Consider the following 15,277-nt stretch of genomic DNA (forward strand, 5'->3'; position numbering starts at 1 on the left):
TATAATGGTAATAATTGGGATACTCACGTTATGGAAGTACCGTCCTGTTGCACGACTATGTCGTTCAGGGAATCCACAAACTCAGACTAACGAACAGGAAGTACCTGTATTAGTTAGTAATCGGCACAACAATGTACCGTCGACTTCCCAAGTTGACATCCCACTTTCCACATTTTCATCCAATTGCCCTAATTTTAATCTAGAGATAGAGTCGGACATTGATAGCTAGGGTACGGTTGGAAGATTGTTGATTATTCTTAAACTATTTATAATTTATCATGTTTGAATTTTACTATGTTATGTAATACTTATATGTAAACTTTGAGTATTGACACTTGGGCCAGATTGCCCGATTCCGCAGTATGTCCAATATCAAATCTTTAGAATTCATATCCGAAACTGGACAGTATAATTTTATCACCCAGTAGACCGAATGAATCTATTTGTTATTAAATACACACACGTAGTTAATTAGGTTACATACACATTTGGTCAATTATCAATAATATAATTTAGACATCAGTCAAAAGTGCTGACAAAGTTAAACTATGTACATAAATTAAATACACATGTCACGCGAGGTCCGCGAAAATATTGACCCAATTAAAGTTTATATAAAACTAAGATCTCTTGCCTAGAGAGGCATTCAATCAATATTCACTCAACGAATTTGATAGTCGTCAACGATCAACTTCATCAGTCTCTACTCAAAGTAATCCCGGGTCTACACCCATAGTGTACGTCTCTACAATAAACTCTGCTACTATTTTTTGGTGTTTCCATTACAACTGAACGAACATCTTCACTGAGCCAATCGAAGGGGATTTGTTCAGACGGTTTATAAGAGATTTTGCCAAAATTATGAAGCCGATGACCAAATGCTTGAAAAAAGGTTAAAGATTGCCCACGATAAAGATTTTATTGACTGTTTCGAAACTTAACAAATTTTAACGAACGACCCGATTTTACAATATCCAATTTACTTAACCATTTATATTAACGACAGATGCTAGCAATTTTGCAATTGGAGCCGTATTATCACAAGGAAATGTTCCAAATGATAAGTCTCAAAAACGCTTAATAAATCAGAGACAAACTATTCGACCATAGAAAAAGAATTGTTAGCAATTGTATGGGCCTGTAAACATTTTAGACTATACCTTTACGGGAGAATATTTTATATATACAAAGATCACAAACCATTATCTTGGCTTTTCAGTCTAAAAGAGCCAAATTCAAAATTAATACCATGTTATCCAAAGCTAGCCTTTAAAAACCATCTTTCATTGAAGACAAAAATAGATCTACTAAATCTCTGCATGAACAGTTCCATCAAAGAAATCTTTGTTTTTTTTTATAATACAAAGATTAGTATTCATATTTACATTTAAAAAAAATAATATTTTAAGAAATCATTGGAAGAATAATAATCACCAGTCATCTATTATCAAAAACAAGAGTGACATATTGAAATTATAGAAAAAATTCAGTTCAGTAGTTTAACACTTAACTAATGGTTAATTTTCTATCAATTTCAAATAAAATATACAATAGTGTTCATGTATTAAAATACGTTAGGGACTTAATTCACTTACATTCATAGCTCAAAAAATAGGTAGAAAAGAATTACATTTACCACGTACCAAATATATTTATTTTCTCGAATTTCGAAGTTCTTTATTTTCTCGAATTTCGAAGTTCTTTATTTTCTCGAATATTGCAATTTTGAACTTATTACACTATTGAACTGATGTATCGATATATGTGATGTCCTTCTGTAGGACAACCGGTGTATACTTATAAAGGTTTTCATAACAAATTATTATTTAAACACATTGAATAAAATTAAAAGTGAAACTGGAACAAAACCATGAAGTGGAAATATCCAGGATTGGCTAGTATACCTGTTGAATACAAAGCATGTAGTGTTCGTGTGTATCAAGGTATAAAAAATGCTTATTAAAAACTTAAAACTTTTATTTTAAAGATCTTTTCGGAATTGAATCATTCCATCATCAGTGTAATAAAAAGTTGTTAAAAAAACATTATTTGGCCACAGATAAACTCTGGAAGGATATCAGTAACAAAAATAATCCTCATGGAATTTACAAAGGCAATAGACCGTTAACTTCGCTAATTAATAAAAACTAAAATTGGGGGCATCTAACATGATCCCCCGGAGCTGGTGAGATTTTGTCGACTTACATTACCTCTGATCTATGCTGGAGTCTAGGGTTAAATCATTTTTTAACCCTAAGCATCCGAAAAGATCTTCTTTAAAATAAAAGTTTTAAGCTTTTAATAAGCATTTTTTATACCTTGATACACACAAACACCACATGCTTTACATTGAATAAAATATCAACTTTAAAAAGAGATTAAAAAATAACATATGACAAAAAATATTTTAATGACTTACTTCCTGACTTTCATCCAACTTAATGCATTGTTTCTGTAACATTTCGGCGATACTCTGTTCATATTGATCGCCTAAGAGGGCCAATTTTCTTCTTTGTTCCTCCTTCAGTTTCTTAATTACTATCTTTTGATTTTCTTTTGGAGTATTTAAAAGAATTTGAGCTTTTAAAGCTTTATATTGCTTGGTTTGTACCTTGCAAGTTTCCCTGAACTGTTTTCGCACCAACATTTCCTTTTGCTGCAAAAATAATTGTAAGTTTATTTTTTTATATAAAAATGATAAGATTATAAAAATCGGTAAGATAGTTTCGAAACAAATTCAGATTTCTGCTTTAATCTGAACCTTCTATAAATGCAAGGTATAACAGACGTTGATAAAGATGTTAATAGAGACATGGGGAATCTAAAATTTGCATTCCACGACATGTCTATCAACTAAGCAGAAATCCATAACGAATTTGTTTCTTGTACTCATACAGAGTAGATCCGAATAAAATGAAAAAGACAGCAAAGATTTGATTTCACGTTCAAAGCGTCTATGTATCTGTTGATACGTATTTCGACTTAATAAGTCTGATCAGAACAGTTATTCATAGCCGTTCTTAACGTGAAAAATAATCTTCTCTGTCTTTTAGGAAGCAACAATAAAATTGCGTCCATAACGAAGCCATTTTATTGTTGCTTCCTAAAAGACAGAGAAGATTATTTTTTACGTTAAGAACGGCTATGAATAGTTGTTCTGATGAGACTTATTAAGTCGAAATACGTATCAACAGATACATAGACGCTTTGAACGTGAAATCAAATCTTTGCTGTCTTTTTCATTTTATTCGGATCTACTCTGTATGAGTACAAGAAACAAATTCGTTATGGATTTCTGCTTAGTTGATAGACATGTCGTGGAATGCAAATTTTAGATTCCCCATGTCTCTATTAACATCTTTATCAACGTCTGTTATACCTTGCATTTATAGAAGGTTCAGATTAAAGCAGAAATCTGAATTTGTTTCGAAACTATCTTACCGATTTTTCTATCAGATGTCGCTATTGCGTCCATAACGAAGCCATTTTATTGTTGCTTAATAAAAGACTGAGAAGATTATTTTTCACGTTAAGAACGGCTATGAATAACTGTTCTGATGAGACTTATTAAGTCGAAATACGTATCAACAGATACATAGACGCTTTGAACGTGAAATCAAATCTTTGCTGTCTTTTTCATTTGATAAGATTATAATATAGGACCATCGAAAAAGGAACGTAATTAGGGTAGACCATGATTTTCCTTATTCCTACGGCTTATTTGTCGTTCACAAATTTTCGCTTAACGAAGTGAAATATATGGTATTCAGCACAGCAAAAAGCAAAAATTATCAAATACGAGACATACAATAAAAGTTTTGAGCAAAGCTAAATATGATTTTCGTAAATTTTGAACTTTCTTATGGTAAAAACATTGATAGATTGAAAACTAATCGTGTAGTGTAGCGGCAACAAATTTTCAAAACCATAAATTTCGTGAAAAAAGGAAAATCTTTCGTGAAAATTTTTGTGCGATGATTTAATAAAATTTTAAATTTGGCCTAACTAAACAACAATGCGTTGATCGCCTTCATTTGGGTTTCGTGATAAAGCAACATACCCAAATACAAACGATTTTGTATGATCATTTGGCAGAGAAAAAGAGTTGCAGTCGTTAGATTTCCCATAAGAAGGTACGTGTCGACTGGTGCTGAGTCACACCCAAACGATTCAACGGAAACAGCTCAAATTTGGTATGGAACATCGTGGCTGGTGATGACACACATATATTTTTTTAAAGGGATATGCTGTCATTATTTCAATATAGAATAGTAGAACCGTCAATGTTAAATGGTATGCAACCATTTGTTCGGACGAAGTCATTGATGAATTCGGAAAAAACAATTTGGAAACTTGCATTTTCTTCTTCTCTTCTTTAGGTGCTGTGTCCGTATTCAGACGTTGGCCGTCATCATGTTTCCATTTTTCTGAAACCTGTCTCTATCGGCTGATGCGCGAAATGATTCTTCTACTGTGGTACCACACCATTGTCTAATATTACGCAGCCATGAAAGTTTCTTTCGACCAATCCATTTCTTTTCCTCCACTTTTCATTGTATTATAAGGCAAAGTAGATTGTATTTGGGTCCTCTAATTATATGACTAAAATATTCTGTTTTTCTCCTCTTTATGATAAGTTTATGATCAGACGTTCTGAATTCATCATTTAAGAATATGTTCATTGGAAGTGTGCAAAACCCATGCTATTTTTATGATCCATCGATAGCACCACAATTAGAATGCTTCTAATTTGTTAACCAATGTGGCTTTTAATGTCCATGTCTTACAACCATGTAATAGGATAGGTTCCTGTTATATAAAACTGGTTTCTAGGTAATAAAAGCCTTATGTGATATTTCCATCCTGCCTTTCATTGATCTTCACAGTCACAATTTATATTTAACCAGCTGCCAAGGATTTAAAATGATTTACGCGTTCAATTTCCTCTCCATTATTCAAAAGCACACCTTGATCTATAATAATCTTTCCAACCGCCATCCACTTTGTCTTTGAAATATTACAGTTTTTTGTGATAGAACGCACATATAAAATAGTGCATCTACCATTTCTAAATCCAAATTACTTATTACCCATTCTACTTTCGCACAGAAGGAATACTCGGTTTTGTATAATTCGTAAAAGTGTGGCTCATCAAACTGCTTAGTCTAAATAAGCTGGATTTGGTGGGCCTGATTTTCTTTGGTATAGTCAATCGACGTTATAAACAGTGACTCCGACCAATCATCTGGTATATTTCTTTCGTTGCTAATTTTATGTGTCGTTGTAAGAATGTGTTTAAGTAGGTAATGTTGTCCTCGTCCAAAGTTTAAGTAGCTCAGCATGGATTTGATCTGGTCCAGGTGCTTTATTATTTTTGACTTGCGGTAATGCTTTTCTGACTTCTGATTTCAGTAAACTATCTGTCTAACTGGCTGTCACAGGTAGTATTTGTATGTGTAGAATTTTCTCGAGAAACATCGTCAAAAATGTCACTGACGTACCCCTCTCATTTTTTGCACTAATGTTCGTGATCACACATTTTTTCGTCTGCGTTTTTAAGTACGCGAGCATTTTTCAGTTTCCTAATTCCGAAGGTAGATTTAAGTTTTTTATGAAGGTTTAAACTATCGTGATTTTTTAGAGGGTTTTCTATTTCTGTACATAAATTCTCGAGCCAAGACTCTTTGGCTTGCTTATTTTTTCTTTTTATCAGTTTGTTGATTTCCCGATATTTGTTAATATTTTTATTTTTGTTTCCGTCGAAATTCCATCAGATCTAGGATTTCCCGTGTCATCTACTCATTTTTTTCCAATATTGTAGGTGTTTTTAAAGGCTCTCTTACTTATTCTAAAATCAAGTTTTGTATGTATGGTTCTGTTTTCGTTTGGTATATTGGTTATTTTGTGTATTTATCTTCTGTTATTCTCCTCTTGCATTAAGAATATGTCAGCGCTCACACATATAAAATCAGAGTATTTGAGGCGGAAAACATCGATTTGGTGGGTCATTCTGCATACAGTCCTGACTTGTGTGATCTCTCAGCGTTCTTAGCGAAAATCAAAAACTAAACTACATGGAAACGTTTTAAAGAACATTGGTTTGTTCGAATGCAGAAGTTAATTAATCTTAAAGGCGAATAGTTTGAAAAACAATAAAGCTGATATGTGGCAAAAGCTTGAGTATATGCCTCATACTATTTCTATACCGATGTAAAATAAATAGAGTAGCAGTACTAATTTCCAATGTTTAAAAGGACATTCACATTATAATTAGTGTTTGCTAAATGTTCTGCAAATTTTGAGCAGTTTTTGCACATATTGGAAAATTTATGTAACAACAGGAAATAAGCAATCCTCAAAACCTAGAGCTGGACAGTCTATTGAGGCAAAAATATCCATTTCATCTACGCAAATTTTATACTTAATCTAAAAGTCCAGGCGGTATCTGTTTAAAATAACAGTGAAGCATATAGTCGCAGTTTCTTACATAACTCGTTCAAAAATATCACTACAAATGATAATTTCACTATGCGTGAGTTGTACAATGTGAGCTTAACTTTTTATTAAACAAAATATGAAAAAAATTCAAATAATTCGATATTTTTCCTCCTTTTTTCCCAAGAATTTTTATTATTGAAGAAATACTAAAAACACAAAAAAAACGTTTTTTGTGTTTTTAGTATTTCTTCCGTTTTTTTTTTGTGAATTTATTTTCCAGACTAAAAGCAAACTTACGACTTGGAACATATTCCAAGAAAGAAAACAATTTAATATGTTTAATCATCACACAAAATCTTATTAAAATCGATATAATAGTTTTTGCAAAATAATTTTGCAGTCCAATTTTTTTTAATGAATCATTTTCAAAATTGTCAAGTCAAAAACTAAAACTTTTAGATACTTGAAAATTTTTTTACATATAGAAGATCATTCAAGATTTCAAAACCATTTTAAAAAATTAAAATCCGTAGATTGGAAAATCCTAGGGAATTTTTTAAAAAAATATTTAAGTTTTAGGCTTATGAATATTATGGACAATTTGAATAACCTCATCAATTGTTGATCGATTTTAATTTTTGAAACGGATATCAAAAGTACGTCGAAAGATGCTTTAAAAGAAAAAACACATAAGATGATCGGTTCCGAAGTTATGATCAGTCAAAGTTGACTGCAATTTACAATAAAAGTATAAGGTTAATTTAAATAAAACCCTTAAATATACAAAGCACTGATTGGGTACATATTTATATTAGCTACAGACCACTACAAGTTGGTTAAGATGTTAATTAAAAGTAGTCCATTCGTCAAAAAATTGACGGCAGAGCGACTGAATCAAAAAATTTAATTATCTCCGCTTCTATTCACCCAATCTTGATGTTTTTATGTTTTTTTTTAATCTAGGTCTCGCGAGCTAAAAAAATTCAAAAATCGCATTTGCAATTACGTCTTAATAAAATTTATAGGTCCTTAAACAACTAAAAATTATTTACCACAGAATAAACAACAATCAAAATGCCCACCCTCAGATGCCGCCTTTGAAGTGTGTCAGCACGCAATCGCCATATTTTAAACGGAAACACAGACTCGGATTGAGAAATTTCTGACAAGCTACGACAGAACCGTAATTTAAATTTTTGGACATTAATAATTTAGTAAATTTGAAATAATTTAATCTATTTCTCAACTAAAAGTACGAAATAAAATATTGTATATTGTATCTATGGTTGCCGTAAATAAATTAAACCGGGTTAATTTTTCTATTCCTGGATTAAGATAATATACTTGGATTGTACTGAATTAAAATATAGAATAGAAAAAAGAACATTTTCTGAAAGTTATATACAATACTAGAAATGGATGATTGATGGATTACGTTAAACATACATGTGATGGATTAGGATTACTTCCGTAGTGAATTCCAAAAAAATATTTTTGATAGTGTGAAGTGAACGTCACTCAAGATGCAAACTTGCGGTTACACGATATAGGACGATGCTCTTCTGTTAAATATAATTGCACTAACACGCTTTTAAATAATTGGAAATACAAATATAAGTAATTCTTAGCTGTAAAATCAATAAACAACTGATAACGTAACTTATTAATTGAGCGGGAAGTTACTAGAAATAAAAAACAAATGTAATCCATAAATGGTTTATTTTTAATTTTCACATACCTAATAAACAAATACAAATAATAAGATACCCGTGAGTATTTGTATATTGCACGGTTTTTGTTGATTATTTTAGAATTAAAATGAATACACGTGGAACAAAAGTTGTGGATACATATGTACCGTTAAAAATTGTAAAAATACATGTTCGAATTTTTTTTTACTTCTCTGAAGTATCCAGGAAGTTGAGAAAAAAAAACAATTAGTATTTATGTATTCAGATCTTAGAATTGTTCTGAAGCTATTATTCAGATCTTAGAAGTTTTTTTTCAACTTTTTACATCCTTTTTTTAATTTTTACATCCTTGTCAAAATTTTCCACTTTTATTTAAGTTATATACTCGAGTACAACTATTTTCTACTTTAAAATAATATATAAATCGTAATTTTAAAAATCAATTTAATATTAAAAAATTTTTTGATTCCGTCTGCGCGAACGAGATGCGTGTACTTATCTTGACAAACAGAGTGGACATTCTGATTGTTTTATTATTCTATGGTAAAACTAGCTTTATTTATTGCATATGTTTATTTATTATAAGGATGTTTTGTACATATGAATTATTATATATATACATATATATATATATATATATATATATATATATATATATATATATATATAGAATATATATATATATATATATATATATATATATATATATATATATATATAAATTATGAAAAATTACTTAATAGAATTAGTGAAATTCATTTAAAAATGTGATTTCAAATTAGAAAATTTATTTTACTGATAGCTAAAAAATAAATTTTGTAGCTTTGAAAGAAATCCCTTCAATTGTAAATTGTACTCACGTAATAGATGGCGAATTTTTGTTGCATAAAGTTATTTCGCCTCAAATACGAACTTTGTTTAACGAATACATCAGTTATGTTTCCCGGCATTATTCTTCATCTAGCTGTATTGTTTTGATGGCTATCCAGAAAACTTGAAACTGGGTACTAAAATAGCTGAGCAAGATAGAGTTGTCTTCGGACGATAAGGCAGCAATTGTTGTAGCTGAAGATATTGATGTCTCGGTTATCTTCTGTCAAATTGTCTCTTCAAATAAAATATATACTTCTGAAAACTTAGTGAAGGTAAAAAAGCAGAAGAAGTATATGACTTTGAATCATTCAGCACAAAAACTGTAAGGTCATTAGTTAGATTTATGCATGCTTTTTCCGGATGCGATGGCACGTCAGCTTCATTATCAAGGAAAGCAAAACATTATCAATTCACTTTCTGCTGATACTGATTTACAAAATTAAGCGAAAACTTTTAAAGATCCAAATGCTTCACGCGAGCAAATAAAAAATTCAAAGTTTTATTTTCATTTATTAATGCTTCCATCTACTTAATCTGCAGCGGAATAACACCGTTATGGAATATAATATCAAAATCAACAGTGGGTGAGTAATAATTTGAACTCAGCAGAGTGGGGTTGGAAGCTTGAAAAAAAAAATGTTTAGAACCTATCCGAGCATTACAGCAGCTACTACCAGAAAACTTACTAAAAACGATTAGCTTTAACTGCAAAGCAGACTGCACCAAAACATGTAGCTGCGATAAACATGGCTTGAAATGTTATGTAATGCTAATTATTAAACAAATTGCCAAGGCCAATTATGCAATAATTTCCAAAACATCTACGGAAAAATAGGTAGACATTGGTTATTATGAGACGATAGCCACAGAAAAAGAAATTAAGGATGTCTTACTAGAATCTCTTAAAAAAAATACGTAGTGAAGAATACGATACTCAACCAAACTGTGAAAAGCCTAGAGCCTAGAAAAAGTTAAATATATAATGGAATATAATTTAATTATAATAAAAATACTCAGCCAAACTGTAAAAAGCCTATAGCTGATATATATAATGGAACACAATTTAATTAAAATAAAAATTATAAATTTTTTTATGCTTTTGAAAGTTTTTATATTTCAATTGAGTTACAAACCGATTTTATTACTTTTATTTTTTTATAACTATCAGTAAAAAATTTGAAATAACCGTTTTAAATGAATCTCATTGATTGTATTTCGATATTTTCTTTATATATATATACCTATATATATATATATATATATATATATATATATATATATATATATATATATATATATATATATATATATATATATATATATATATATATTGAAAAAGTTGTATTTTATTAATTTTATTTTTATTTATAATAAATGTTGTAATTTTTAAAATATGTGGTTCGTTGTTTAATTTAATATATACCTCAGCTAGCTCAATTATGTGTTCTAAGCAATCTGTCACTGTGTGAAGTCGACTCTGTAGTCTCCTGGTAGAGTTCAAAAAGAAATTAAACCAAAATTTACTTTAGACTTTTGATAAATTAACCCAAATGAAGCACGTTATTTATTAATATTGAACAAATTTAATATAAACAATAAAATTCGTCTGCAACTTGGGTTGCCTTTAAAAATTTACAAAAATAGGAATCGTATAAATCTTAATGTGGTTTAGTGTCGTGACAATAAAAATTTATTACAAAATGTGGAGACTCTCTACAAGTACCTAAAAACTAAATAAATATTGCAACTTTATAAAGTGTTTAAATGAACTATAAAGAAAAAGAAAATAAACACTTTATTTCGCTGACTTTTAACTTGCATTCAAATATAATCAAAATTTCAAATGATCCCCAAAATTATTATCCAACCTCACTTTAAAACAGTTCTGATTTATTTAAAGAAAACTAACTACTCGCAAAATAATCGGTGAAACTGGAATATCAATCCTCTCTTCGGAAGTTAAGGTACGTACTATTCTATTTTTAATTTAATGATCATTAATATTTTCAATTTTTTAAGGCCTATCGCAATTATGTTAATTCATGAATTTTAATTTTCTCAATTTAAATGACATTTCTGTACTCCAATAATAATTTATAAGTCAAATTGTTTCTCTTACTCTCTGGAACAAATTCTGGATATCTCTGCTGTGGAAACTGTGGAAAAACTAAAATTCTAATTAGACGAGTTAAAAAAACACTCCCGACCTATTCCACAGTTTCAGGGCTCCCTTTCGTCGAAAAATCCTCGTCGGCCTCCCCAAAAAACCTCTCCTCCGTTGCTAACAGCAACCAACGTTCTTTTTCTTTTCGTCTTCTATTTTTTTTAAACCATAAAACTGTCCTGTTCTGACACATTTGTCAATCCACATTAATTTCTCATAATCACTTTAATCACATCTAATTTGGGAATTTATAAAAAAAAATGTTCAGATATAAAACTTATTCTATTACAATGCTAATACAATTTATTCTTTTCATCTCCACATCATTGTAATTTCTTATTTAACAAAACCCCTATTAATTTAGCTCCCACAGACTTGCTTGACAGTTTATTTTCTGACGTTTTTTAAAATTTCTATGTTTAAATATTTTTTAAGAATTCTTCTTTTTTTGTTCTTTTTAAGGTTTAGACGATTCACCTATACACTAGGCAACTATACTATTCAGAAATTATTAACACTATACCAGGTAAGTCAAAATTAATTTATTTAACAATTTACTAATCTTTTTCTCTCTTTTATTTCAGAGTCGAACCCACATTGTGATGGCTTCATGAAATTCATGAACAACAAACTCATATAAAAATCCATTTAAGTTGTATCCTTTTTAACATATTGAAATCATTTCAATATATATATATATATATATATATATATATATATATATATATATATATATATATATATATATATATATATTTAATGAATTTAATATGATACGAAATTAAAATTTAATTACAAGACTTTTATGTCCTAAACAAATTTTTATTATTTTATTTAGCATCCCAATATATTTACAATCTCTAATAAAATTACAATAAGTAAATTGCCTGACAATATTTAACACTATAAAAATTAAGGAAACAAAATTTTTTGTAGAAAATTGTCCATTGACTATTTCCTGTTTATTCTTGGGACTAGAATAGTGCCACGTCTTAGGGTTTGGTTGGCTTTCTGCTTCTAGATTCTAATGGTCTGCGACTAGTTTATAGTTAACAGGTCGGCTGAAATCTTTCGTTTGTGCCTTGGTCCGATTGGCTGTGCCATTAAATTTTGGGCTAGATTATTTTGGTGGTTTGTTAGTCTCTGATCATGTTGTTGGCAGAGTTTGGTGACTTCTTCGTTGTCAGTTGTCATTTTAAGGTCTCGTGCCATCGTCTTGTTTGAAACGTATCATGGAGCATTAGTTATCATTCGATTCGAGGACTTTCGATTAGAATCTTTCAAGAATGTCAATACTGGATCTAGCAGCTGTTCCCCATAGCTGAATTCCTTAACTCCAAATGGGTTTTAAAATAACTTAGTGTGAATAATATTATTGACTTCGTTCAATGTATTTTTTTGAGCAGTTTCAAGTTGATAGGGAGATTCTAGATACATTTGGATTTCATTATCTATATTAATACATTCATCTGCAAGAAAATCGTTTTAACATGTTCATCGAAAATTTCGGCTTGATTTAACAATAAAACAAAAACTTCCACAAAATTTATTATAAAATTTATCACTACAGCTGTTTCAGCAGAGTGCCCTTCTCAAGTAATCTATTTTTGGATGTGTTTACAATTTAAAGTCTTTAACGAAATATGTTGAGGAGGGGAGAATTGTTTGTCTCAAGTTGGTTATTCAGATTTATGTCTGTGTTTTTTAATTTGTTAATTTCCATGGATTTTAATAAAGTTAGCTTAAGGCCTTTATTTTGGATATGAAGAATTTGAAATTGGTCATTAAAAGAATGATTATGATCTAGAAGGTGAACTGCGTATGTAGAATCTATTTTCCTATTATAGAAAGCCCTTTTATGTTCTTCTATACGTTTGTTAAAGGTTCTACCAGTTTGGCCGATGTCATGTATACAAACTTAAATGTGACGACTGTCCAAAAATTTACAGTGTTTCTTGAAAACGAAGTTTTCAGTGTTTTATTGTTATATAAAATGAATTTCCATCAAGTAACGGTCGAATCCATCACTTATTTATCTTTATTGCTTTTTGCCCATGCGCCATCTTCAGTGCGGATTAGAGGGTTGGATAATTGAGAACATTCTTTTTGCCTGGTTTTGCATACCTGAGAAAATAATGTATACCATTGTTTTTGTGGTTATTTAATAACGCTTTTAACTGTGCTCTATCTCTATTCAAATTGGTCTTGTCTTATGGTGTTCTGGTCAGCTGCCATCTAAGTCTTAATATTCGTTTCTCAATATTTTTTTTTGGTTTTATTGGGTAGTTCATGAGTAGGACGGTTTATTTTCTTGATTGTCGTTAATTCCCATGCAGCTTCTTGTATGGATTGGTTAAAGTGGTCTGTGGCATTTTCAATTTCCAGGTTTGTTTTTAGTGAGATATTTAGTTCAAATTTATTGGTTAGTAATTCTCTGAATTGTTCCCAGTTTGTGGAGTTATTAGTTAATGTGGCAGGTGGTGTTCTGAACTTACTCTATTAAAACAGGAGAATGGTGAGAAGAAAGATCAGAACAAGAAGAAGCCCACAAGTTGTTGTTTAATAAATCCATGGTGACACAAAAATCTACCAGATCTGGTATTTTATTTCTGTCGGTGACTGCTGGTCATAGGTATTCCACAGAGCGGTGTATAACTTAAAACATCGTTTGTTAACGCTTAAACATCAGCTAAATGATATCTAACGCATAGCATACGTATTTATTTATAGTATGGCATGCAATAAGAATACATAATTAAAAATCATTATAAAACGTTACATGAAGGATTACAAACGAACATCTAATGTATTAACAATATAATATACATTTTCAATAAAATTTAATTTAATGTAAAACGACAGACTGTCCGTCACATTGTTGAAGAATGTCCCCGAAGGCGATTCCCTGGAGTTTTCAATGAGTTCCTGAATGTGACCGAAAATAGCAGACGTAGGTAAGACGCAATATAATGCATAGAAGACGTAGGTAAGACGCAATATAACGCATAGCAGACGTATATCAGACATACAACAGACGTATACCAGACGCACATCAGACCTATATCAGACGCAAACTCTGACAGAACAATCACTAAAGAATATCTGTCGAAAAAAAAACAAAATTTGGCAGAGTAAAAAATGAAAGAATCTAAGAAATTATAAACGTTAAACACAGAATAACGAAGAACATCACAACTACGCTGGTATGGACACATCCAAAGCATGGACGACAAAAGAATAACAAAAAGTATTATAATGGGCCCACCGGAAAGACGAAGGAGATGCAGGTCAACAACTACTATACACAACTCATCAATATGATTATTGATATACGATATCGTTTTGTTGCATACTATATTTTATCTACGACAATTACCATTGCACAATGATATTCAGATATAATCCAATAATGAGGAGGCCTAACCAAAGCATGTATACCATTCTTCCAGTATAACCAAACAACTAACGTATATTACTCGACATAGATATGAATTTAATGATCACGAACCGACAAGGATCTAAACGTTCTCTACAAGCCACATTTGAACGACCACTACTATACACAAATCTCCACTGAACGTACAATTCGACAAGAGTCTCCTCTGAACGCTCACTAATACACACAGATCTCATCTGAACGTACAATTAGCCAAGAGTCTTATCTAAACATCCACTACTACACATAAATCTCCAATATAACTATTTTTCGGTTTGTTGCATACTATATTTTATCTACAACAATTACCACTTTACAATGATATTCAGATATAATCCAATTATGACGAAGACTAACCAACGAATGATTATCATCCATAAATTATGTTCAAATCAACTAACGTGCCAAACGGCCATTACATTATATCTTCGTTGTTATTTATCTGATTTTGACGCACTAGACGTTAAATGAAAGGCGAAAGGAAAGCGTAAATATTTGCATATTCAAGTTTATCTACGACGAGCAAGTAATTTTTTGTTTTAAAGTAGATAATGAACATTGGTCTCTGTAAGAATATATGGTATATTTAGGTAATTTAGGTATATTAACAAAGAAAAATCAAATTAAATACATTTGTAGAGTATATATAGTTATAGAGTATATATAGTGTTAGCA

The 15,277-nt window shown here is 30.4% G+C and overlaps 1 protein-coding gene across 5 annotated transcripts in view; it reads right to left on the reverse strand.

The window, feature by feature from the left end:
* Tao (Serine/threonine-protein kinase Tao) overlaps positions 1 to 15,277 on the reverse strand; it is a 468,452-nt gene that overhangs the window by 105,347 nt on the left and 347,828 nt on the right. For all 5 annotated transcript variants that reach the window (XM_072532044.1, XM_072532043.1, XM_072532046.1 and 2 more), the window contains exon 13: positions 2,420 to 2,656. In XM_072532044.1, coding sequence (XP_072388145.1) covers positions 2,420 to 2,656 — 237 coding nt within the window. The remainder of the gene's footprint in view (positions 1 to 2,419; positions 2,657 to 15,277) is intronic.

This window comes from Diabrotica undecimpunctata, chromosome 5, assembly GCF_040954645.1.
Source record: "Diabrotica undecimpunctata isolate CICGRU chromosome 5, icDiaUnde3, whole genome shotgun sequence".
Classification (NCBI taxonomy): Eukaryota; Metazoa; Arthropoda; class Insecta; order Coleoptera; family Chrysomelidae; genus Diabrotica; species Diabrotica undecimpunctata.